Raw genomic sequence first — 24850 nt, 5'->3', positions numbered from 1 at the left:
ACCATTGACCATTGCTATTTAAAGAAATATAGTGACCTTTTACCACTGCGTTTCAAGGAAATATAGCTGTGTAAAATAGAATAGAAAAGAATACGACTGTTTAGAAAGCCAATTTGAATGAATCGACACTTTCTCAGTTAATCAATTAATTGGCACATTCGCATGTTGCAGAATTTACAGTTAGTGATTGGATCTTTCTTGCCGAAATGCTCCTTGGGAGTTGTAATTAACTTCTCACCTAACGTTTTAATGTCCACAGGCTTGTGCCTTCTACTTTTCATCCAACAATCAAACATGCTTTCATCAGTTGATTCATCGATTTGTTGACTGAAAATGAATCTACAACTATTTTGATAGTTTTTGATGTTTTGTCTGAAACGATTGTTCAATAATAGATATAGCAGCTTTTTCTGACGATCTACTAATTGATTAATTGATTAATCAACTAATCGTTCAGCTCTAATTTCAGGCCTATCTAAGTGATCCAACTGTCAGTCACCCAACATTGTCTGTGGAGAAAATTAATGGGACTTTTGCATAACCACTGAGCCCTAACCCTCCTCACCCTTCGCCATTCTATGGGGCTTAAACTGATAATTGTATTGTATGCTCGAGGTGTCTTAAAGTTACTTGACATACTGACATACATGTAGATACTAGATGCTGCATCAGTTGGTTGGCATTACAATCTGAGGGATTTTAGTGTATCTGCAACTACTGAATTTATTAAATCAGAATCACCATCACTGCATGAATATATGTACCAGGAACAATTTAATTCAATTGACTTAATTTCACCAGGGTCATACACTCAGTAACAATAATACTTTACACGGAGTCCTGGTACAGTACTGGCTACTGGCAGCTGGACATCATTCATGTGACACAGTATGAAACTCATCACTGTATAATGAAAAGGGCTAATACGAACAGAGGGATTATAGTGGTAATGCTTCTCAATGGACTCACTATACTGTGTGCTTCTTACTTACAGTAACTGTGGGAAAAATATTAAAATGCCGAAATTATAAAATCCTTCTAGCTGTCTGCCATGAAGTCTTGATTGAATCTCCCAATAAGTTACCTTCTCCTTTATCATTGCATTGTCTTATAGCATATCTATTTAATGATTTTTAAATGATTACCCCATCCACACACATATATAAACTCATACATTTCACTCCTGCAATAAAAATGATCTCCAGATTCCCAGAATATTACATCATGGCACTATTAGTTCTTTATTTTTCTCTGCTGAGATATGTCTGGGGAGAAGGAGGCAGCCTGCAATGGTTTTGCCATCTTCTGATAAGACTTAAGGGAACGAGCGAAGGAGAGGAAAGCAGGAAGAGAGATGGGAAAAGGAGAAATATTGGAAGAAAGATGAATAAAATCAAGAAAAGGTGAAAATTGTGGCAGAGCAAAACAGTTGGAGAAAAATTGGAGAGATAAGGAAAGGAGAGTTGGTTGAATTGATGGGGGGGAAAAAAGAAATGGGAAGGTAAAACGGGAGGAAGTAATGAGGTAGGAAAGTGAACCGGGGTAAGGATGGAAAACTGAAGAATACTTAGGTCAGCAGAATGGACCCCGTAAGTGGATGGAGGTTTTAGACTGAAAGCAGGCTATAATTGTATTTTTTAATGCATTATTTGTATGTTAATAGCATTTTTACCTGCCTGACAAATAATACAAACTTTCCTCTGTCTGTATTCAAGGGAATCTGAAAGTTGGGACTCTATTAAACCTGCTGATTAAAACGAATGGGCTCAAGAGTCTTTTCCGTAGCTTAAACATTTACATACAGTAGTATCCACCACATCAATTTACCTTCCTAACGCCTGAAAATGTTGCTCTTCTGTATATTCTTGTTCTAGCATTTCGTTGAAGCTGTATTAAACATATTTCCTCATTTGGCATCTCTAGAAACTATAATCTCCACATCTGAAACAGTCAGCAAATATTTTTAGCTAAAGCTAAAGTAGCAGCAGTACCATCTGTCAGTTCACCGAAAATATCTTGATGTCTTGTCAATTATTGGATGGATATATTTATGTAAATGTTGTACAGATATTCGTGGCGGATGAGTCTTTACTTGGCATCAACTTACACCCTATTTTTAACACTTTTATTTTAGACTTGATACTTCAGCTAGCTAAGGAGGGGAAATATAACCTTCCAGTACCTCCAAACTTATTTCTGTTGCACGTTGTCTCCCTTTAGCTGGCTGGTGATAGCAATAATCCGGGTTTAGCGAAGTAGTTCAATAGTTGAATCAGGCAGCTGAAGTGAGGGCAGGACTATGTTAGCCATTGATGGTCAGTTAACAGTTTTTTTGAGTGTTTGATTAACGCTTCATTCTTCAAGTAACTTTTGCTAACTATTGGATCTTGATAGCCAACCTAACATGAACGACCGTCTGCAGTCCGGACAACTTGATATGACAACTATCTAAATGAAAAACCTGTTGAATCTTGCCAGACCACAATGAAAAAAAAACACATTTTGGTGCTGTGGAAGTCTGCTAGTACATACTTGTAAACCGCCTTAGTTTGGCGATGAGCCGTTTGTAATGTGTTTACTTCAAAACATATTTGTGGGTTGTGCGACTTTGCGAATCAGAAAAGGGGCCTTACAGGAGTGTTCCATTTGTTAGACTGGACAATGGGCAGGACTATAAGCATGTTGCTTAGTGAGCTAATAAGGCGGTGACAGTGATCCATAGTACCTCAAGAAATAAGGTCAGACCACAGGTGAGGAGAGAAGCAGCTGGAGCTTTGAATTAAATGTATGTGTGCTGATGGAAATGAAATTTGCATGAGGAACATTAACCTTGTGTAACCTGTTTTTTCCTCCTCTTTCTCTCCAGCTTGTATGCCTGGCTTCTTCAAGGCATATGCTGGAAACACTAAATGCACCAAGTGTCCTCCACATAGCTCCAGCCATGATCAGGCCGCCACCATCTGTCACTGCGACAAAGGCTTCTACAGGGATATCAAAGACTCCTCCACCATGGCTTGTACAAGTTAGTTGAGTAATTACAAAAAAAAGAACTTTCTGTCAGCTGGGAATTCTTAGTTTCTGTTTGCATGTCTGTAATTTATTTTAGTCTGTGGTTCCACCTTTCTCGTCTCATCCATCTACTCTTTTTTTATTTTAGTAGTATGATTGAGCAAAGTTATACATATGCTTCAACAACTTTATGCCTCTATATCTTCTGAAAAAAACATCTGTTTGGATGTACCTCATTCATGGACATTCAATTCAATTCAATTGTATTTGTATAGCACCAAAGTTATCTCTAGACTGCACTCTTTATAATATTATTTACAGAGACCCAACAATTCCCACTATGAGCAAGCACTTGGCGACAGTGGCAAAGAAAAACTCCCTTTTAACAGGCAGAAACCTCGAGCAGAGCCAGGCTCTGGGTGGGTGGTCATCTGCCTCGACCGGTCGGGTTGAGAGAGAAAGAAAGAGAGACAGAAAGCGAGTGAGGAGAGAGGAGAGAAAAAAAAAACACATCTGACAGTAGTATCCATGAAATTGACAAGTAGCAACACTTAGGGCACTCCGAAAACTTCCCACCCACACACCTACGCACAAATATTCAAAAACACTCTCTCGACTTTAGTTCTGATCACTTTGCCAAATCAGACGTTGTACAGTTGTGAAAATTCAGAACTGTTTACCCAGGAAATGAACACATAGGGTGATGGAATGAAATACTGCAGAATATGTTGAAAGCCAACCACCCACACACCTACCTACACACACACACACACACACACACACACATTGCAGATTCAAATTATGCTCACTTGCTGCTAATGTCCTTTAATCGTCAGATTTAGGTGATCATGTACCCACTTCAGCTTCATCCTCAAGGTCAGATGAGTGGTGTATTCGCTGTTATACTTGAAACCGATACCAACCTGCATTTTTGCACAGCATTATGCCAAAAGTGAGATGTTATTGCTGCACATTTCATTTCATATTCTTAATAAACTGTAGACACAGTGGCTCTTCCAAGAGTACAGTGTCTAAAATGGCACCACTGATCACAGATGATGTGTTTTGTCCACTCAGACAATAACCAGACCACTCTATACGTGGTATGCGATATTTGTGCAAGCGTATTTGTTTAAAAACACCTGACAAAGTGATCAGTGGGTTATCAATGAGTAAACTCTCTCTAAATACCTTTTCATTCTCTTCAGGGCCCCCGTCAGCTCCCAGGAACCTGGTCTCATTGATCAATGACACGGCTCTCTTCCTGCAGTGGATGCCTCCTAGCGATACAGGAGGCAGGAAGGACATCACTTACAACATCCTGTGCCAGCGCTGTGATGGAGGTGACGGCGACGGCGGTGCGATACAGTGTGAGCCATGTGAGCCAGACCTGCGGTTCATCCCACGGCCGCTTGGTCTGACGGGTACCTCTGTAGCAATACTAGATTTCGCCATGCACGCCAACTACACCTTCCATGTGGAGGCGTTGAACGGGGTCTCTGGGCTGGGTGTGGCTGCTCGCTCGCTGGCGAATGTCACCGTCAATACACACCAAGCTGGTGAGTTGCAGAGCTCTTGTTCACTTCAGTGCCACTTTCCAATTCTGTTCGTTTTACTGTCTTCAGGTCCAACAGTGACAATAATGACAAGCAGATGTACGTCCTACAGATTTATAGGATTTACTTATATTGATATGGCGTCTTGACTTAAATAAGATTTACAATTAATTACTAATTTAACATTTGAAAGTGCTTAAACAGATAGTGGATGAATTGATCAATCCATCGAAAGAGATCAATTGCAAACTATTTAGATGATTGATTATTAATTTAAGTCATTTATCAAGCAAAGCATTTGCTGGTTCTAGCTCCTTAAATGAGAGGATTGGCTGATTTTCAACGTTTTACATCACTGTAATTGAGGAACTTTGGGTTTTGGACAAAAAAAGCAATTCAGAGACTTCACATTGGGCTCCAGGGTCTTATTTTGAGCTCTATTTTCTGACTAACTAATGACTTTAAAATATATTTGAAAGATTAATAACGAAAATAAAAAGTTGTTCGTTGCAGCCACGAATTTCATAATTACATAAATAAATTTAAAAACATTTTGCAGGGCTGAAATAGTACATGGTAAGCTACAAAATATTGCGACACATTCATCATTTTAATCCTGCTGGCATGGGCAAAATGGCCATCTGGAATGGTGGGCCATTCCCCAGTGGACCATTCACCCGTGGGATGGCAGCGAGCCAAGCAAAACCGATAAAAAAATAGTGTACAAACTAGCAGGTTGCAAAAGCTACTAGGAGTTTCGCTTGTCCACAAGTTCATCTTGCCGCTGCCCGAAAATACCCGCTGCACCTAACAACCTAACTTACCTGAGCATTAGGCGTTGACCAAAAACATCAAATTGTGCTATGTTCCTGCATCCACAATTGACCTCTTTGGGCATTGGATGGAGTATCTGTGGACTGGATGTGAGCAACCAGTTTTGGGCAAATGCTTGTAGTGACAACTGTCCACTGTATTTGCTAAACTAAACTGTGTCTGAAAGCTTTGACTTCAATTCCTTAACTTTGGTGCATAGTGACTAGAGGACACTAGTGACTACAGTTGTTCCTAAAAATGGCAAATTTTAGTTGACAGGACATCTGCATGTAATGTATTCAATTTGTTCTCCTTTTGCAGGAGAGATGGTTGAGGGTTAACATTCAAATAGCCATATTTAGCTCTAAAATATTTATAAAGATTGATTTACATGCTTATGCTATGTCCAGTCGTTACATAACACCTGATTCACAACTCATGAATACTGTGTTTGGGAGCAGATGAAGATATTTGTGCTACAGTAACAGGCAGGGGTTTATTTATTCTGCAGCTAGATTTGCCTTTCTCCTTCCTGAGTACTCAGTCCTCTCCTCAGTCCCTGTCTCTGTGTCCAGCTTAATGTATCAAGAGGTGAAGAGCTGACAGAGCCACTGTGATCTGAACCTAGACCTAATTAGTAGAACCCGACTGACCTGAGGTCAACTACAGCCAGCTGTCCTCGATGCAGCATTGTCTTTGGATTGAATCAGAAAAATAGGAGACCTGAATTCAACTGAACCTCATATTTTAAAGGCAAGAATATTGATGAAATATCTGATGAAGAAGGATGAGATGAAGGAAGGAAAGAGAGTGGATTAATAAATTATACTGGGATGTATGTGCACATTTCTTCCCTTTCGGCATGCGCAGCAGCAGTGAAATTCAGTCGTCAGTGGCTCAGATACAAAAATAGGGAATTGGGAAGTGGGTATATCATCTATGTATGCAATAATAGGCTGATATCGTCCTATCAGCATAGAGTGGAGCATGGGAAGTGCAAACAATGTCATACAACATCCTATCCTTATCCTATTTTCCTCTTAAGTTTTTGAGACAGCAAGACATACACTCTCCTGGCTGAAAGTTTGTTCTACAAGTACAGTCACTTTGAAGGCTTACAGATTACATTGCATGAACAATAGATGCCAGGAACAGTCTTAAAGACTTCTGGTCTCAATTCTGAAGTCTCTGTTTTGATCAGAAGAATGCTGTGTGATATTTAAACAAGCTTCGGCTAACATGCTGATGTTTTGCAAGTGTAATGTTGACCATGTTCACCGTCTTAGTTTAGTGTGTTTACATGCTATCTTAACGGTTCAGTACAGTTGAGGATGATGAGGATGTCATTAGTTTGCAGTCATTCAGAAGAAAACAAAAAAAGTCAGTAGGATTCGCAAATTCCATGGTACAATAGTTGTTGAGATATTTCCGTCTGAACCAAAATGCTCGACCAGCCAATCGACCGACCCATAATAAAAATGACTCAGATCAGTAAGATTATTAGTGTAACTGTGAGCCAGATTCAAATCTTGAATAACTGCGTACAGCAGCTTGCTGTGTCAAAAACAGTCATATCCCAGATGAGCATGAAGCAGCACTAATGATGGAGTCCACGGTTTAAGTGAGAGCGAGGACCCGAGACTGAGCGGAGGGAATAAAAATGTAATTTCACATTTGTTGTCAAGTATTCAGACTGTGCAAATGCTGTCATTGTGTTTATGAATGGCAGACTTTGATGTGTAATTCCTAAATATTACCATTTTCTTATTCATTTTTTTTTATCATTTTCTGACATCCTTTCTGCATTTATAGGCTCTCTGTGTTTAGTGGAGTTGTGTTTATGCTTCTCTTAGTTTTTCAGCCAATGTGGAGTGCATGGTTGATAAGTGAGGGGAAAAATTGGTCCCAATCATCATATTGCCATCTTAATGGTCTTAAAACATGCTCCTGCTCCTTCAAGAAAAGTTAATAACATTCATTTCTTGTGGCTAATTCTTGTGGCTAATTCTTCCCTAGTATACAGTGAAAAATATTATGTTAAAGTATTATTTTTAGAAATGCAATGTTTTGCTGATTGGCTGTTACCACACCATGGAAACCAGATGTCAGGTGTGTTTGTGTCACTTCATACCCATCTCTCTGGCAAAGGCAGCTCGACTGATGGGAGGAAGTTGGAATGCAAAATAATCTCTGTAGAGGAGGAGAAGCAGCCTGTGGGGATGTTCCCATTAGGATGTTTAGAGTGGATTAACTTGTCAAACCGCCTTTCCTCAGTAGGCACACTGTACGCACACACAGCCTGACAAGCATGCAAACAAGGCGGCAAACAAATTCATACACATATGACAGTTGCACACACAGATATTGTCTAGAAAAGTTCATGTTCCTGATTTGGATTTGATAGGTATTAAGAATGCAGCTTTAATTGAATACCTTTTTGATAATGTTGTTGCATTTTCTGAATATCTCTCTAAAGCGTGGGTTAGGAGGAGAATGGGTGGGTTCCTCAGACTCTTGTTTCTTTTTTCCTCAGACTCTTGTTTCTTTTTGTCTTGTTTGGATTTGTGTATTGTGTCTGGTACGTAGGAATATATCCCGGAGCGTCATTTTTGGAAAGTTTATGTTCGTGTTTGGACAATGTTGATGCTTATATATATGTGTATATGTGATTTTTGTATTGTGCTGTTAGATGATGGTGGGCTAACATGCCAGAATGCTTTGCTTGGCGCTAGTTCATGTGTCTGAATAAACCCACGAGGGATGGGTTATGTAAATGACCAGACACTAAAATAAAATATTCATTAATTCATTCACATTTGCCAAACCCATGTACCACCTACAGCCTTGCATATGGTCTGTTAGTCTTTCTCCAGCTTTTCCCTGCGCTCTCTCTTGTTTTTCTCTCTCTCCCACACACACACACACACAAACACACACACACACACACACACACACACACACTTTTTTCTTCTCTTACTGCTTCCATTATAGTAAAGATACCCCTCTTCTTTGATTGAGTGTCATCATACAATTGTACAACAGATAGATATAGTTCCATATATAGATGTATATCCATTAGAGAGAGTACAATGACCCTTACTTTAATTGTGTGCTTTGATGCAGGTTGGAATGAGCCTGATCTCTTGTTTGCAGTTATATAACTGTCCTGCACATTTTATGTGGGATAAATAGTATGTTTGCACACTGTACACCATTAATACTGTTTGAGTGCAGTTTTCCATGGCTCATAATCTGCATTTCATTGGACTGAGATGTTATATGAGTCCACAGGTAATTCACAATATCACACATCTGTTAAATTCTTCAGAAATAACTGAAACAAAATGTAAATGAACAAGTGACGTGCATGAGGCATTTCATATATATTTTAGCTGTGCACAGAGGAGAATCTTCTTGATGATGCTGTCTAATAACAGGCCAGTGCTAGAAAATCAAATCAAAGCACAATAAGTCTGTTGTTAAATGCAAAACATTCTTCAAGCACTCCAAAACTTAAATTATATATATAAATTATATAAATTCAAATGAGGTGGAACATCCATCGAGTTGAGAGAAATGCTTGTTGTAAATCTGTGCTCGTCTGAACTCATGTTTGGATGGACTTGGGACGGACAGGAAATTAACGCAGATGCTGCAAGGTGATTCGTATAATTGATTGTGATAGTATGCCAATGATGGAATAATAGCCAATCAAAAGCAGAATTAGCAGTTAACTGGATTTTTTTGTGTGTGAGGGGGGTGATTTATTTTCTGTCGGCACACTATCTGTTTGTAAATTGCATATTAATGCCTCATTATGCTTTTAATTATGCTAAACCTATTAATCTGAATTACTAATAATTTCTCTTCTCTATTGCCTGTGTGCTTGTCTAACCTTGATAAGTTAAAATGCTCAGTTAAGCAAGATGCATGATCACTTTGTGTTTGAACAGAGTGGAGTGTTCATCGCCTTCGACGATATGATATAGTTATCAGTCAGTGTCTGAGTAATATTTAGTAATAATGTTCAGTCATGGATTCTCAGAAAACATTTGATTGCCTATTTGTTGCATTCTCTCCTCCACACTTAATTTCACTTTGTAGCACAGGATGCTGGTTTTCTGCTTGTTGAAGCTGATGAAGGTCAGCTGTTGTCCTGACGCCTCTCAAGGCAGAAATGCAGAGCCGTGTGAACAGGATGATCTCTGTGTTTATGAGCACTGTAGATATTGCTCAGCAGAGCGTTTCTCACTGACGATTCCTCCCACAAAATTCGCTGCAGTGTTCTGCGAGGAGGCACAGAGAAATCAGTGCAAATTTGTGTGAGGTGCTTGCTGCACAGAGGTAAAAAATGTGCTCCTACAACAGGAGCAGAGAGACAACCGCAAAGATAGACTCACTCTGTGTTAAAAGTAATCCTTATGTAAGATAATAAAGGAAGGATTGTGCCATAGCAGAGGCGGAAAATGGCTATTGAGCCTTAGAAAGTTTACACTAAAGATTATACCTGTGAAGTTTACATGGGTTTTTGTTGGCTAATCGAAACAAAGCGTCATCAGAGTTGTGCTCAATTCTGCCCCAGTACTACAGCTTGTACTTGTGTTCATCATACTAGCTTTTAAAATCAGATGAATAAATACTTAAGTAATAAGTAATTAGTAATACATTTCGATACTATTTTTTGTATTGTCCTCAGACTCATTGTTGGTAATGTTAGACTAAAACAAATGTTTGGACATGTATAGTCTGTGGTACGTAGTTTGATTACAGCTTCACACGTACAGTGAGTTCACCACCATCACATCGTTTTAGAGCCCTTACCCTCCAATCCGACACTTTGTTGAACATCTGTGGCTTTCCATGGCACATAGTATTTGCGCTGTGTGAGCCACCGTTGGTACTGTCTAATGAATCAGTCATTTCACTCATTTAGTGCTGTTTTTCCTAATTCATTACCTCCATCTTCTGAGCATATGTTTAATCAGTTCAACAGTGGCGTAAAAACGTTGGACTGGTTGGTTGGTGTTTGCTGGCTTGTATATTTTTGTTATTCCAGTAAAACCGGTATTGTCAACATCATGATTTGTTCTTTTACAAAACAACAACAACAACAACGACTTCTCTCATGCTAAATTCATGTGTGAACATTTCCCACTGTTTTGTGGTGTCCTGATTCAGGAGATTTTCCTCTTTTTTTACTTTGCTCTTTTCCACTTTCCTCCAGTGGTTTCTCTTCTGTTTTCATCTCCTCTGCTCTGGGAATAAGGCTGACTTCTATTTATATGCTCAGATGCAGGGGAGATGCAACCTCGTGGGATTTCTTTACAGCTCTCCCTGTTCACTCTTCCTCTCTCTCCTCTTCCCCCCTCTGTCCTTTCCTTATCTGGTTGAGCATCTACAGTCGAGGGTTAACCTATTTTTACATGTTGCCAATAACTAGAGTTTACAGATTCTCAATTATCTTTTGATGTGTGAATTGAGATTAGAATGTAATGACCATAATCGTTGTTTCTCATACATAACAGTAGGTGTCTAACCAGTGGATTGATTTATCCTGAAACTAAAATAGCTTTTTGCATGAGAGTGTAGAGGGTTTTTAGAGAATTTTCTCACTTTGCAAATATGCACACACACACGCGTGGTGACTGATACATAACATTATACTGTATGCTGCAGACAGAAATCACCTCTAGTAATGTGATTCTCGCAAACATTCTTATCCCCTAAGTGGGTTATGCATATTTATCTGCCTGGTTACACTGATGCCGACTGAAGTACATCATCATTACTTACTTGAACATGACATTTATGGGAACCATTCTTGTTTGGATGTGTTTTAACAGATTAATTAAAAAATCAGCTCATATAGTCTCAAATGTACTCACTCATTTACATTATGGGGTCTATTCATGCATGATTTTGAGGATTTTGTGCAGGGAATCCTTTTACGATTTTAAATAAATGTAAAACTACTAATAAGCCACCACAAACAAACTTGTGGCCCGTGTACAATGGACTTTGATAATAAACTACAGAGTGACCTGATTTAGACTGTAGATGTCTCTGCTGGCCTCATGGGCTGATATGTATTTTGCAGCTGTTCCTCTTCAGATTAGTTGATGTTCGCCTCAGGTTTCGTGCGTGCCTTCACCTGCATGCACTTCCACTTTTATAGTAGATAACTACAGAGGTTTCCTGTCAGCACTGTGTGATAAAGCTGAAACAATAAGTAGTTTAATCGATTGTGTCGATCGACAGAACATTTTGAAAATCAATTTATCATTTTAGTAATCAAGAAAATAAACCAAACATCACAGAGTTCCAGCTTCTTTTCTTTGCTTTACGAGATAGTATGTTGAATATCTTTGGGTTTTGGACCCTTGGTCAGAAAATAATCTATAAATCTATAAATCTATAAATAAACATTTAACATTTAAAGGAACTGGTGTTTAATGTTGTGAGCTTTGTAATAATGACTGTTCTTAAGTAGGCACTGCACTTGTCATTATTAGGCTCTAACTTTCGGTAATTCAGATACGGCACAGATGACAGTTTGTCCTTGCCTTGCCTGTGTACTTGTGCACTGTAGTGTTCTGTCAATACGCAGTGTATATTTTTGTTGGTGAGTCTATTGTTTGCCATTAATAACTGCAGCAGGCAGCCAGACTGAGAGGCTTGAGATATTCCCACAACATCTCCACTCGCTCTGTGCAGCTCAGGCACCACCTGCCACCAGGACAGAGAGGGCACATGTTACCTGGAATAACATGGCATGTGTGATCTGGCTCTGCAAAGTGTTTGATAGACAGCACAGTCCAATGATTGAGGGTATTTGGGGTGTTGATATGTTAATGATTGACACACTTATGATGGTTTTTGTCTCCTTTGATAATCCTATGTAAAACTTATCTCAGTTGTCAAGAGGTGTCATTTTTATTCAAACACTGTGACATGGTTTTGTGGCTCTGTTTCACCGACAGGATGTAGTTTAGAGTTTAGGTGGATAAAGAAATGCAAAATTGGACACACCTCAGATTTGTCACCTCGACAGTGCATTTTTGCAGGAGTCAGCATCAAACTCTTGCTTCCTGTGGGTACCATTTTTCTCTCTGCTCTTTTTTTGTTTTAATACAAACAGTTGAGCTGCTGGACTGTGACGTGTCCTGTCTGGGCCGAGCCGCTGCTCGAAAATCTTGGCTTCTTGACAAGATGTGAAAGTTGCATCTGAACCCCTTTGCATGCGACTAAATACGGTAACACCGACAACCTTTCTGAAGTGCCCCACCCAGTCTGTGCGTAGTAGGTTATCTGCTTCTCTGAGCATGAGGACAGTTTAAGACATCAATCTGGGCTCGAATTTGTATTCCAACAATGATTTCCCAAACAGCACGCTCGACAACAGAGGGACTGGATCTATTAGTTTGCCAAATCATATTCTGTTCAAGCAAAGGCTTTATGAATAATTGATGGTAAATATTTGAATCTCTGCTAGGTGATTTTGTGTCTCCTCAGCAGCCTTGTGTAAAATATTCCCCCAAATTCAGCAATAATGACAAACATGATAAACAGTTGCTGCATTTCTGGTGGTTTGGTTAGCAAAAATGTTTCTCTCGGGCTGCACATCACACTGGAGCTGGACAGTAGAATGGTTGTTTCTTGGCCATCCTTTCCCTTTGGGTATTCCTCTGATACAGAAACAATTTTTCTTCCAAACTGCCACCATGTTGTTACATTTCTCAAAAGTTTTACTTGAGATTGTCAACTGTAAGCTGGAGAGTGGAGATGTTACGTATAAGGCGAGCACTTTTCTCAGGCTCTATTTCAGACTTATTTTCCCAGTTTGGAGTTCTGAAACTTTTTAGTTTAATTTTGATATGTTTCTTGTGATGGCTGGAGACACTTTTAAAATGTGTTTTGCAGTGGTGTCTCTGAACTTAGTGGATTCGCTTTAGAGTTCACTGCAGTGGCTCGAGCAATAAATGGCTGGAATCACTCATTTCCTCATTCCCCTGGGCCTCTTGGTCAGGTGACTGTGAGCTTCTCAGTCCTGCTAGAAAAATGCAATTTTTCTTGCTTATGTTTCTCCCAATCCTTATACTTTGTGTCAAGAATGACATAAACATATCAGTAAGTCAACTCTTAGTACATGTTTTATTTTAGAAGTATCATGAAATTACCAATGTGTGGAGATTTAAACTAGCGAATTAACTCATCTAGAAGTGTCCATGGTGTGAAAAGACATCTTGTCGTTGTTGTTGTTGTTTAAACACTTGAACTTTCACGTGTGCAGCATTTAAAGACCTCCAAACAGCCTCCTCCTCACCGACCTGTAGTCACAGCTGACTCGAATCCCTGCACGCTTTTTTTGTTGACTACATCCTCAGGTCCTGCTCTGGTGGGTGTAGTCAGGAAAGACTGGGCCTCTGAAAACAGCATCGCCCTCTCCTGGTCAGAAGTGGAACCGCCACCCTCAGACATAGTGGACTATGAGGTCAAATACTATGAGAAGGTAAAGTCTTGTATATTACTAAAAAAGTTAGTTTGACAGTGTTCTATGTTTATGTACCATATGTGTTAATTGCTTAGTGTTGAAAATGGTTTATATTACAGTTATTTTAGCTCTGAAATTCACCACAAGTGATTACATACACTGGGAACAATCACTGCTCACAGAACAATGTGCATTGTTCACATACAGACCCCCAAATCTACTGTAAGTGTAGCATCCATAATATATTGCTATCTCTGCTTTGTTCACCATCTGCTCTGATAGTTAATAGGATAAAAATGATGTGTTAATGTTGCGTTGATAATGGGTTTATGCAAACACGTTCGTCTGTCCTGCCAAAAACCTGCCTTTGTTTATCATCTCTGGCAATCTGTCTCTGCTTTTCTAGGAGCAAGAGCAGCTGAGCTACTCATCAACGCGGACCAAAAGCCCCAGCGTGGTGGTAACAGGCCTCAGCCCCTCCACTGTCTATGTCTTTCACGTGCGCGCTCGCACTGCTGCTGGCTACACAGCATACAGCCCCAACTTTGAGTTTGCTACTGCAGCTGAGGGTACGTCTGTGGAGGAGCGAGCTTGGGGGAATCGTGCCTGTTTTTATACTAACTGGTGTTTTTAGGAGGGATGGTTATAATATTAAGTCATTCAGTCATTCAGTCAGTTATTTGTGCTGAAATGCCAACGGATATGGAGCTCTGTTTTAAAACAATGCGCGGGTGAAGAAGGGAGTTTCAAAGCCAGAGATGTGGAGTCATCAGTGTTGATCAACAACCCCATAAAAATCCCTGCAGACATTTTATGGTCATTCTTTGCTATGGATCAGTGAAACTCATCAGTGCTTCTTCAGGCATGAGCCATTTATTTAAATGTTTATAAGCTCTGTAAGTTCCTGATGCACACATAACGCTCTGCTGATTCTAATGCTGAAATATGCAGAAATGCACAGCCTCCTACAAGATACACACTTTGGGTGATGAATATGTAGATGTCCACCTTCACATTCTCAGACTCCCGTTTACCATTGCATCTGACGTAAATCCATTTTTGTACTGGATTGTGCTTCTTCTTATGTACCATCTTCTCTTTCACCTTATTCAACCCGTACAACGCTCTCCCTCACATAGCTCACACACAGTGATTTAGACCTTTTTCATGTTTCCACACTGTTTTCCTATTAACCTGAATTTTATACAGTTGGAGAAGTCTAAGACCAGGTCTGAAACAACAGTGGAAATAAATAGATACACTATTAAGTTTTATCACCAAGAGCAAAGCAGTTTCTTACTAAGTTTCTAAGTTGAGTCGTACAGAGGTGTTGCCAAAAACGCTCTTTTAAAGATACTTATTTCTGTTATGAAAACATTTTTTATATGTACAGTATATTTTGTTGTTTGCTCACAGGCAAAAGCGCAGAATAGTTTGAAATAGCTTTTGTTGTGAGATACATAGAAGAAATATCCATGATGTTCCAACGTAGCAACGGAAAAGTAAAATACGTTTTTAAATTTTTTTTTAAAGATTTATGTCCAACTTACTGTGCGGCCAAATCTTTCAGTGAACGTTATGAATCGCCGAGGTCTGAAGTAGAACAGCTTCAACATATGTGCCTCAATCTGTTTTATCAGTTTCATGACAAGGCAGTCTGGTTTTGGTCAGATTTAGGATACTATAAAATGATTGGATGCCTTCTATTGCGTTTTCAACAGTGATAAATATGGAGGAAGTTTTAATTTAGCAACACAGAAACTGAATGTTGTTTCCATTCATAGTGAGTAGTGTGTCAGCTCTCTGGTTTGGGAGAGAGATGTTAATGTTAACAGGAGCTGATTGGTCTTTCCTCTGTTTTCCCCCCTTGCTTTCTCAATTTCCTCAGATCCTGATATCGCTGATCAGGGTCAAGTTCTGGTGGTCGTCACAGCGTCTGTAGGAGGTTTCTCTCTGTTGGTCATCCTTACCCTCTTCCTCCTCATCACTGGCCGGTAAGAAACCCCGTTTCTCTTCGGTGCTGGTTTAACACACACACACACACACACACACACACACACACACACACACACACACCTCTGTGCTTCTCTCCTCATAATCTCCAGAGTGACGCTACAACCAGAAGTCTGTTAATGGACTCTCTTTTGCCACCAAGCAGACACTCTTATTTTCCAAATGGCTGAACCAATTTTCTGCCTAATTACTCAGCATGTAATGCATGTACCAGCAGTTTGCTCCATTCCATTAACTTCCACAGGTTATCTCAGACTGTTGTCTCCAGTCCGCCTCTGGTTCGCAGGGTTTTACCATTAGTGGCACTTATTAATAAACAATGAAAAATGGCCCAGAATCCGTAGATACTCCGTCTGGATTTTTACTTAACTGTGATACAAAATGAAGCGATAATTTTTGATCACACAATTTGAGTTAAATATTATACGCTGAAAATATCTGAACACACAAAAAACTTGTTTCAGGTACTTCCCAGACAACAAAATGATGGACATTTGGCCTCATACAAGAACATGTTTGTTTTCTTATCCTAAATCTCTCTTACATTTTTCTGTGAAGCTTGCTCGTGTTCCAAGTCGGATTCTCTAAACTCTCAATGGCACAAACTCGCAAATTGCTTGTTTCAACTTGATGAACGTGTCCTGTTAGTGACCAGGGGCACATTTGGGAGATTTGATAGTTAGCATAATCGACACCCCTAAGTTGCTCTCAAAGGCTACCTGTTATTTCATTCACAAAAATGTTACCCAATCATATTTAGACTTAGACTAGGCTTAGATTAAGGCATTATAATTCATAGTATATAATTCTACTGAGTCTAAATATCAATATGGCTTATGTCTTATAAATCATTTTATACAAATGAACACTTCTAAAGTCAAAAGCTGCAAAGTATTAGCACATTTTAATCATATGATGACATTTTCAAAGGGCAACCCTCTTCTATGTTTTTTACATGGAGGCTGCAAATTGCTCTTTTTCTTGAATACTAGTGTTTGTTACTTTTGTCTCAACTCTCCCTCACTATGGAGACTGAGCCTTGAAAGCCTTGAATTTCTGGGACTCTGAAACGGATAAATGTGGGGAAATGAAAGAAAATAAAAAGAACTACATAAAGGCAAGAACAAAAATTGCTCTAAAAGAATGGGTTATAGAAAAGAGGAAAATGGCTGTCTGTTTTTTCAACCAGAGATGTCTTTGCAAACCAAAGATTGATGATGTGGCATTACAAGCAGTTCCCGCTGTCAGAATACATGTGCACATTCCCACCTTTTGTCATGAGGGCAGTAAATACTTGTTTCCTGCTGATAATGTCAACTAATTCACAGTGTTGCTGAGCACAAAACACTGAGAGGGTTAGAGATGGTGAGGATGTTTTATGTGGTGCTGAAGGTGATTCTTACTGGGTCACCTGTACAGGTGTCAGGGGTATATTAAAGCCAGGATGAAGTCAGAGGAGAAGAGGAGGACTCGCTTCCGCAGTGGACACGGTACTGTATGCAATGTTTTTTATTGTGTGTGTGTTTTAAATTCTGTTTTGGCTTCTTATTACTTGCATGGGTTTTCACACTGGTATGCATACAACTCGCTGTCTTGTTAGTTCATCCAATTACTTGGTTGATGGAGTTAATTGAAGGTTTGTGGCTTGTTATGATTGGCTATGTGAGAGCACAATGCTAATGTTAGTGCGTAGAGAAAAGAAAAAGCAAAGCCAACTCTTGTTCTAAACTAAACTAAAAATTCTGATCCAGACTCAAAAGTCTTCAAATGGTTTGTGCATCACCTATTTAAAAAGCAACATTATCAAAAAGTTAAGATTAAATCTACTCTTCCAAAATGTCAGCCAATATTGGCTCATTGCATGTACAGATAACTGTGTATATGTTGGCCAATAAGTAACAAGAAATTGCAGTACAGATATACCAAACTAGGTTTGAGCTCATTTAGAAACACTGTCTCCATCACATAGTTTGTCCACCAGAGAGCAAAATGTCCCGCTCAATATGTATCTTGGTCACAATTCTTTAAAGAAAACAAACCTAAAGGATGTGTATCAAGATGGTTGTTCAGGTTATGTGTCTATGTGAAAAAAAATGACTATATATTGTTATCGGAAATGTCCCAACTCCCAAATATCCAAAAGTCCAGTATTAATCTTTTGTCTGGGTTATCGTCCAGATAACAAAACATTAAACTGCAATCAGCGGTTGAAAGATGTTTATTCCCCGTGTCCTTTCAATACTTTTAGCACACACACACATGTGTTGATCAAACTAAGCTGTAGGCGCAGTCTAACTACACCACTACACTACACTACACAAAGAAATATCTCTCCGTCTGTCTGCATCACTGTTGTGTACGCTATTGATTGTGCATACTACAGATTGGCCAGTATTTTGATGCTAAATATTTCATTTCTTTCAGCCATTCTCCACTCGCAGTATCTCACACACCCATTATTGGATTGTGACAAAACTTGGGTAACCGCTGCTCTGTTTTAGAATTGCAGGATTGACCCAAATGTGGTGCTACAATTACAGATAAAAACAAGTTTATGGATTGCTCCACAGGGGAAGCGTATCACTCTTGGGGATCAAAATAGTGTCCTGTGTAATTTACTAAGACAGTTCATAGAGAGCTCTTGTGGCCCTGTAGGCCTCAGGATTCGATCTGAGACCTGCAGACACATCTAACCATTCCACCTGCTGTGTGCTTGATTTGGGGATTTGTGATTGATCCAAGAAGAACATGGTGGACTGAGAAAAAAAATATTGTGACATGCTGACATACTTCCACACATACACACACACACAACTATGCACTTCTACACATGTGAGGACCTTCATTGTCATAGTGCATTCCCTAGCCCCTTACCATAACCAGCACAACTTAATGCTTAACCCAGACCCTAACCCTAACCTAAACCTAATTCTAACCTGAACCTTAAAACCTGACTCCTCAAACCAAAATGTCTGCACTTTCTAAAATGTCCTCACTCCCAAGGACTAAAACTCAAATTGGTTCTCACAAAGATGCATGTACAAGTAACCACACACACACACACACACACACACACACACACACATTGGACACAAGGCCTGTCTGTGTGTGTGCATCACTACTGCTTGTGTGCAGTTGTTTGTGTGCGTGTGTCTTCATGCTGTCCGCGGTGTCTTTTCCTCCAGTGGACAGAAAGTTGGATAGAGTTTTGCTGCAAAATTATCCAGTCATACTTTTTCAAATTATTTTAATTTTACATATCATCAGATTCTAGTTTTACTTGCAGCACATGACAAATAATAACAGTCTTGCCGATATAAAAAAAATGATTTGAATAGTTAAAATCCTTGCCCACAGTCATAGCTTGTTGTTTGTTCTGTTGCTGTTGTCAGGGGATGCCAGCAGGCTCAACAAACTGGTAGAAACGGCTTGTTCTATTAGAGCAGAGCTTAGACACCCTGGAGACAGAGGTAGAGAGTAGACTCCAAACTGGAATCTATCTCAGACGAAGCCTTCAACCTTCTACAAAATGAGCTGACTCAGCTATAAAGTACATTTAGTCCCCAGTTCATCTGCTCGAGGTGTACCAGGGGCTGCTTCAAGTTATCATTTGTGCCAGTCATCATGCACAGTGCTCACTGCAGCAGCGTCCCCAGCCTCAGCCAGTGAGGAGGATGCTGAAGCCTGGCTGCCTGCAATGTCTTTATTCGCTGCTCTGGGGCATTTTCTGAGCCCCCCCTCATCTTTCTCCATCCCTTGACAAAATAACATAAAATCCTTACAGTATAAAAGAAGCAAATACAACATTAATTGTGAACTCATGTAGTTGAAACAAAAGTTAACTTCTCTGGCACATCTCAACAAAACTTTAACATTATATTATATATCAGAATTTACTGCAGAGATAATGTCTTTATGTAGTTTTATTCTGCATTTTGAATAAATTAAACAAATGGTTAAGATAATGGCTAAGGGTGTAATACATACATACCTCATTTTTCTACTTAAATCAAAGTCCTTTTTAAGGAAATTATTTTGAAATCCGGTGAACCCGTGGTTCAAAACTGCCAACTCACTCACAAACGTATTGCTCTATGATACTAGATTGCATCGTGTTGCACATGTGCTCGTGTTATTATGACCATCTCTTATATGTGCGTGTTACTTATATGTTTCATGTGTATGTCTGTATTCACCCTATTACTCCTATCTTGTCCCTAAGATATTGCTGCAATGCAACTGTAGGGGGATTATCAAAGTTTCAGGTTCAAATATAATATGCTAAATGTTGTAATATTGCATACTGTATGTTGTGTTTCTTCTCCTCCAGTCCCATTCTCTGGGATAAAGACCTATGTGGATCCAGACACATATGAAGACCCCACTCAGGCTGTGGAGGAATTCGCCAAAGAGATAGACCCCTCATACATATGCATCGAGAGGGTGATTGGTGCAGGTAAAATGGATGCACACGCAGTACGTGCACAAATGTACACCAGCATTAACTTATTCTGTGTACTGTACATGTGTTTTCTGTATTTATGGCAGGAACGGGTAATGCGTGACTGGTATCTAGGTAGAAGTGGTTATTTAGTGCATGTCATTATCTGGGTATTATTTCCTAAATTCAATTTTAGAATTACACTGGCAGATTGTGAAAATGTCCCGGTGGCGTTTGTCACATTTTATGTTGAGTAACAATTTTATTTCATAAGAAATGTTAAACCTCATAAAGTTTGAGTTAAATATTTTATAGCCACTCTTAGCAAGCTGATTTTAAAGTAATTTAGTGTATTGACCCTTAGAGGAACAAAACCAGTGCTGCCGACTATGAATGATGATGTTCTATGGTTAATTAAATCGAACAGATTGTGTCTGCTGTTTAGCCCATGAGTAATCATGAAGGTGCCTCCCATTTGTCTAGTTTCTGTAACATGGGCTCCATCTGGTGGAGGCAGCGTGTATCTACAGATGTTTTAAACAGCAGGGCAGCTCTCATCTCTTTTGTTTCAACTTCAAGTTTTAATTGATTACCCAGCTGTCTGACTCACAATGTTTGTTTCACCTGGAAGCAAAAACACACAGAAAACATAATGATCAGTTATATGGGTAGCAATGATTACAGAATATACCAGTGTTTTTAATATTTCATTGAGTTACAGTAGATCTTGGAATAAGTCTTAGGTATATGAGAGATAACGCACTGTTTTGCATTGTGTTGTTTTGGCAGGTGAATTTGGGGAAGTCTGCAGTGGACGTTTGCGTATACCTGGAAGGATGGACATCGCTGTGGCAATAAAGACACTTAAAGGTGGCTATATGGAGCAACAGAGGCGAGACTTTTTGCGTGAGGCTTCGATCATGGGACAGTTTAACAACCCAAACATCATCAGGCTGGAGGGAGTGGTCACCAACAGTAAGCTCTATATGTGTATCAGTGTGTTCGCAAAGATGTTCTTCTCTTCAGCTTCAATCTTAGTTCATGACATTATTTAGTCTCTTTTCTCTGTTCGCCACTCAAATCATGTCTTTAACCTTTTCCTCAGGCAGACCAGTAATGATAGTGGTGGAGTACATGGAAAATGGAGCGCTTGATTCTTTTCTCCGGGTAAGAGGGATGCACGTTCACAGACGTACACCTGTTTCCTGGGGAGCTTTTGCCTTCCATACATCATATCTGTCCTCTCTCTTTCTCCACAACCACTCCAGACGCGTGACGGTCAGTTCACAGTGCTTCAGCTGGTTGGCATGATGCGTGGCATCGCCGTCGGCATGACCTATCTTTCAGAAATGGGTTACGTTCACAGAGACCTAGCCGCTCGCAATATCTTGGTGGATGAAAACTTGGTGTGTAAGGTGTCTGATTTTGGCATGTCCAGAATCCTTGAAGATGACACTGAAGCGGCCTACACTGCTACAGTGAGTGTGCATCTTGATGTTACAATCTGACAGTTATTGCAGTGTTGAATTTCACCTTAACAAGCTTTTTCTGTGTATTTTGTGTCAGGGAGGAAAGATACCAATACGCTGGACAGCACCAGAGGCTATTGCTTATGGAAAATTTTCCTCGGCTAGTGATGTATGGAGCTACGGCATTGTCATGTGGGAAGTGATGTCATATGGTGAGAGGCCCTACTGGGAGATGTCCAATCAAGATGTAAGCTGCTCCATAACCACTAAAGCATGATTAAGACAAAAATCATGTGTATTTGTCATTTGTATTTAACTTGATGACATTCATCTCAGGTAATTTTATCAATTGAAGAAGGCTACCGTCTCCCCGCACCAATGGGCTGCCCCGTGACGCTGCACCAGTTGATGTTGCACTGCTGGCAGAAGGAGTCCAGCCAGCGGCCACGGTTCAACAATGTGCTCTCTTTCCTGGACAAACTCATCATCAACCCCAGTAGTCTGCTCACTCTGGTGAATGATGTGCAGAGGTGACGTATCAATTCGTACAGACACTGTGTGAAAGGACCATACTGGTGGTTTTAGCCCACTAACTATACATTGTGTACAATACGATCTCAAGCATACTGTTTTATTGTTTTCCCACCTTCCAGGCAGCCATTGCTTTCAATTTCAGTAGGGCATAATAATCATTTTGCACAGACTCACTTCTTTTAGATACTGTAGGCAAGCTTCACAGTGAATGATGGTTTAAATTAACTTTTATTAGTCTTGTTGGTGCGTTCAGGTCAAATTTGAATGTTTTATCGTCAGCCCCCTTACAGCTCCCTTATGTATGTATTTATGTGCCATTTGATATAATATCAAACCCAGAGGATAAACATTAAACAAACATGAACATCTTGACAAAGATTATGTAGATGTGGTACTCTCCTGAGAGTTTTTCAGTAGCGCACACGACAACAAGGTAGAGATGTTAAAACCCTCCCTGCTCAGTATCACATCACCAGACCATGACCAGATCATGCAAGTGTCGGCAATTTGATTTTTTGAAGGCAGGTTAAGTAATGTGTTGGTAAACGATTGGTAATAATGTAGCGTCTACACAGTTTGTTGTTCAAAACCACTTCCTCGGTTTTTCAAAGAATATTTACTATTCTGCACAACAATATGCTAACTTTTCTGTTTGTAATCCTTAACTTTCCTTTTGTCATCTCAGTTTCCCTGACTCCCCCGAGGACATGCCAGACTACCCTCTTTTCATCTCTATCGGCGACTGGCTCGACTCCATCAAAATGAGCCAGTATAAGAGCAACTTCCTTGCAGCAGGATACACAACACTGGATTCCATTTCAACCATGAGTATAGAGTGAGTGAAGCCAAATTATACAGAGTGCAGCAGCTACAGTATCAAAAGGCACACTAAAAGGAAGCAAAGTAGCATCAAAGGAACAGAAAAATGGTGAAATTGATTCCACTATTAAGCTTGCTTAATACAATATCAGTACAGTGTGTGTATATCATAAAGCCTTCTTTTAAATGTGTATTATTTTAATTTGATGATGCTATAATACTATCTATATGTCCTGGCTTAATCACTGTATCATTATGAAGCTGCAGATATGTCACTCCAAGTTGCACAATTTTCTGGACAAACTCTCTGACAGTTTGAAATGAACTATGTTACGACTACTCCTAGAATTACAGCATTTTGTCCTGCTGTGCTAAATGTGGTTAATATACACATTATCAAGTTTTCCCAATGTGCTACTTGCAGGTTAAAGTGACGTGGACAACTTAATTGCTGCTTATCAAACTAATTAATTTGAAAACTGTGTAAATCTTCTTCTCCCCTCTCAGCGACATCAGGCGTATCGGGATCTGTTTGATTGGTCATCAGAGGAGAATCATAAGCAGCATTCAGTCTCTTCGCCTGCAGCTTCACCACATCCAACAGAGTGGCTTTCAAGTGTGAGACCACTGCACAAACACAGACTGTGTGTGTGTGTGTGTGTGTGTGTGTGTGTGTGCGTGTGTGTGTGTGCACACTGAGCTGGAAACAAACCTAGAGTTCCTTGGCATCGTCATTCAACTAATTGCACAAACACCAGACTGTTGTAGACAGGTGTAGCAGGTACCACACGCTGCTCATGTGAGAGCGGTCCGCTGCAACACACACACTCTCATCATCTTATGGATCATTATCAATACAGCCTCCACAACAACCAACCTCTGTCAGCGTTGGCCAAATGCGGTCTCTTTGTTATCTCAGCAAATACTAGCATTCACTTGAATTTAGGACTTCTTCTCTCTAGTGTCTATTCAAGTGTTCACCAATACCTCTTCTCTTTCCAAGTGACAATCCAATGGTTTCTATTGACTTTGAATGGTCTCAAGTCTGTTACCTCATGACCAGAGACAAGATAAGATATAAGGTATAGTCATGTATGGTACAGTATGTGATTTTAACAACTTTTCAAGGTGGTTAATGAAACAATTCACCAGAAATAAAGGTTGACAGAATGGTAAATACAATCATGTTTTTTGAACTGAAGACCGCTGAATGTCAAAAGATTTTATAGAAATATACGTTCTATCCTCATGATAATGCAGTATGTCTTGTACAAAAAGTCTTGTGAAACTTGTATGTTTTATTCAGTATGTTTGTTCCTTAATAAACAACCCTATTTTAATACTTTGTTTTCTCTCAGACTTTAACCACCCCAGGCCTGAGCATTTATCTCTTGTCAAAGCAGTCTGTTGATTTCTCATGCACATTAACACACACACACACACACACACACACACACACATACACACACAGGTATCCATGGATACACGCTCTCAAACACACACATGCACAATAACAGCGTCCTCTTAATTGTCATTCAAGAGACTGACACATTTTCTGGACATGAAGAATTGTCAGGTGAGTTTGTCAAACGGGTGCTTATGGAAGGTAATAGATGAAAGGCATACGGCCTTAAAGAGCCAAAGACAATGGCAAAATATGAGGTACACAATTGGTTGAATATCTACAGATATTTAGATTTCATGT

At 39.6% G+C, this 24850-nt stretch overlaps 1 protein-coding gene across 2 annotated transcripts in view; it reads left to right on the top strand.

The window, feature by feature from the left end:
• The window catches only part of LOC139289951 (ephrin type-A receptor 6-like), a 49954-nt gene extending 26187 nt beyond the window's left edge, over positions 1 to 23767 (top strand). Inside the window, exons 7-21 of one of the 2 annotated variants that reach the window (XM_070911660.1) lie at positions 2867 to 3022; positions 4218 to 4568; positions 13763 to 13887; positions 14276 to 14438; positions 15758 to 15863; positions 17302 to 17372; positions 19545 to 19547; positions 20213 to 20338; positions 21113 to 21298; positions 21429 to 21490; positions 21592 to 21801; positions 21890 to 22039; positions 22129 to 22322; positions 23012 to 23161; positions 23653 to 23767. In XM_070911660.1, the coding sequence (XP_070767761.1) occupies positions 2867 to 3022; positions 4218 to 4568; positions 13763 to 13887; positions 14276 to 14438; positions 15758 to 15863; positions 17302 to 17372; positions 19545 to 19547; positions 20213 to 20338; positions 21113 to 21298; positions 21429 to 21490; positions 21592 to 21801; positions 21890 to 22039; positions 22129 to 22322; positions 23012 to 23161; positions 23653 to 23767 (2168 nt within the window). The remainder of the gene's footprint in view (positions 1 to 2866; positions 3023 to 4217; positions 4569 to 13762; positions 13888 to 14275; positions 14439 to 15757; positions 15864 to 17301; positions 17373 to 19544; positions 19548 to 20212; positions 20339 to 21112; positions 21299 to 21428; positions 21491 to 21591; positions 21802 to 21889; positions 22040 to 22128; positions 22323 to 23011; positions 23162 to 23652) is intronic. The other variant, XM_070911736.1, reaches the window with a different exon arrangement.
• Positions 23768 to 24850: the final 1083 nt, after the last annotated feature.

Source organism: Enoplosus armatus, chromosome 1 (assembly GCF_043641665.1).
Source record: "Enoplosus armatus isolate fEnoArm2 chromosome 1, fEnoArm2.hap1, whole genome shotgun sequence".
Taxonomy (NCBI): domain Eukaryota; kingdom Metazoa; phylum Chordata; class Actinopteri; order Centrarchiformes; family Enoplosidae; genus Enoplosus; species Enoplosus armatus.
Note: the sequence above shows the minus strand (reverse complement) of the source record. Positions and strands in the feature narration are given on the sequence as shown.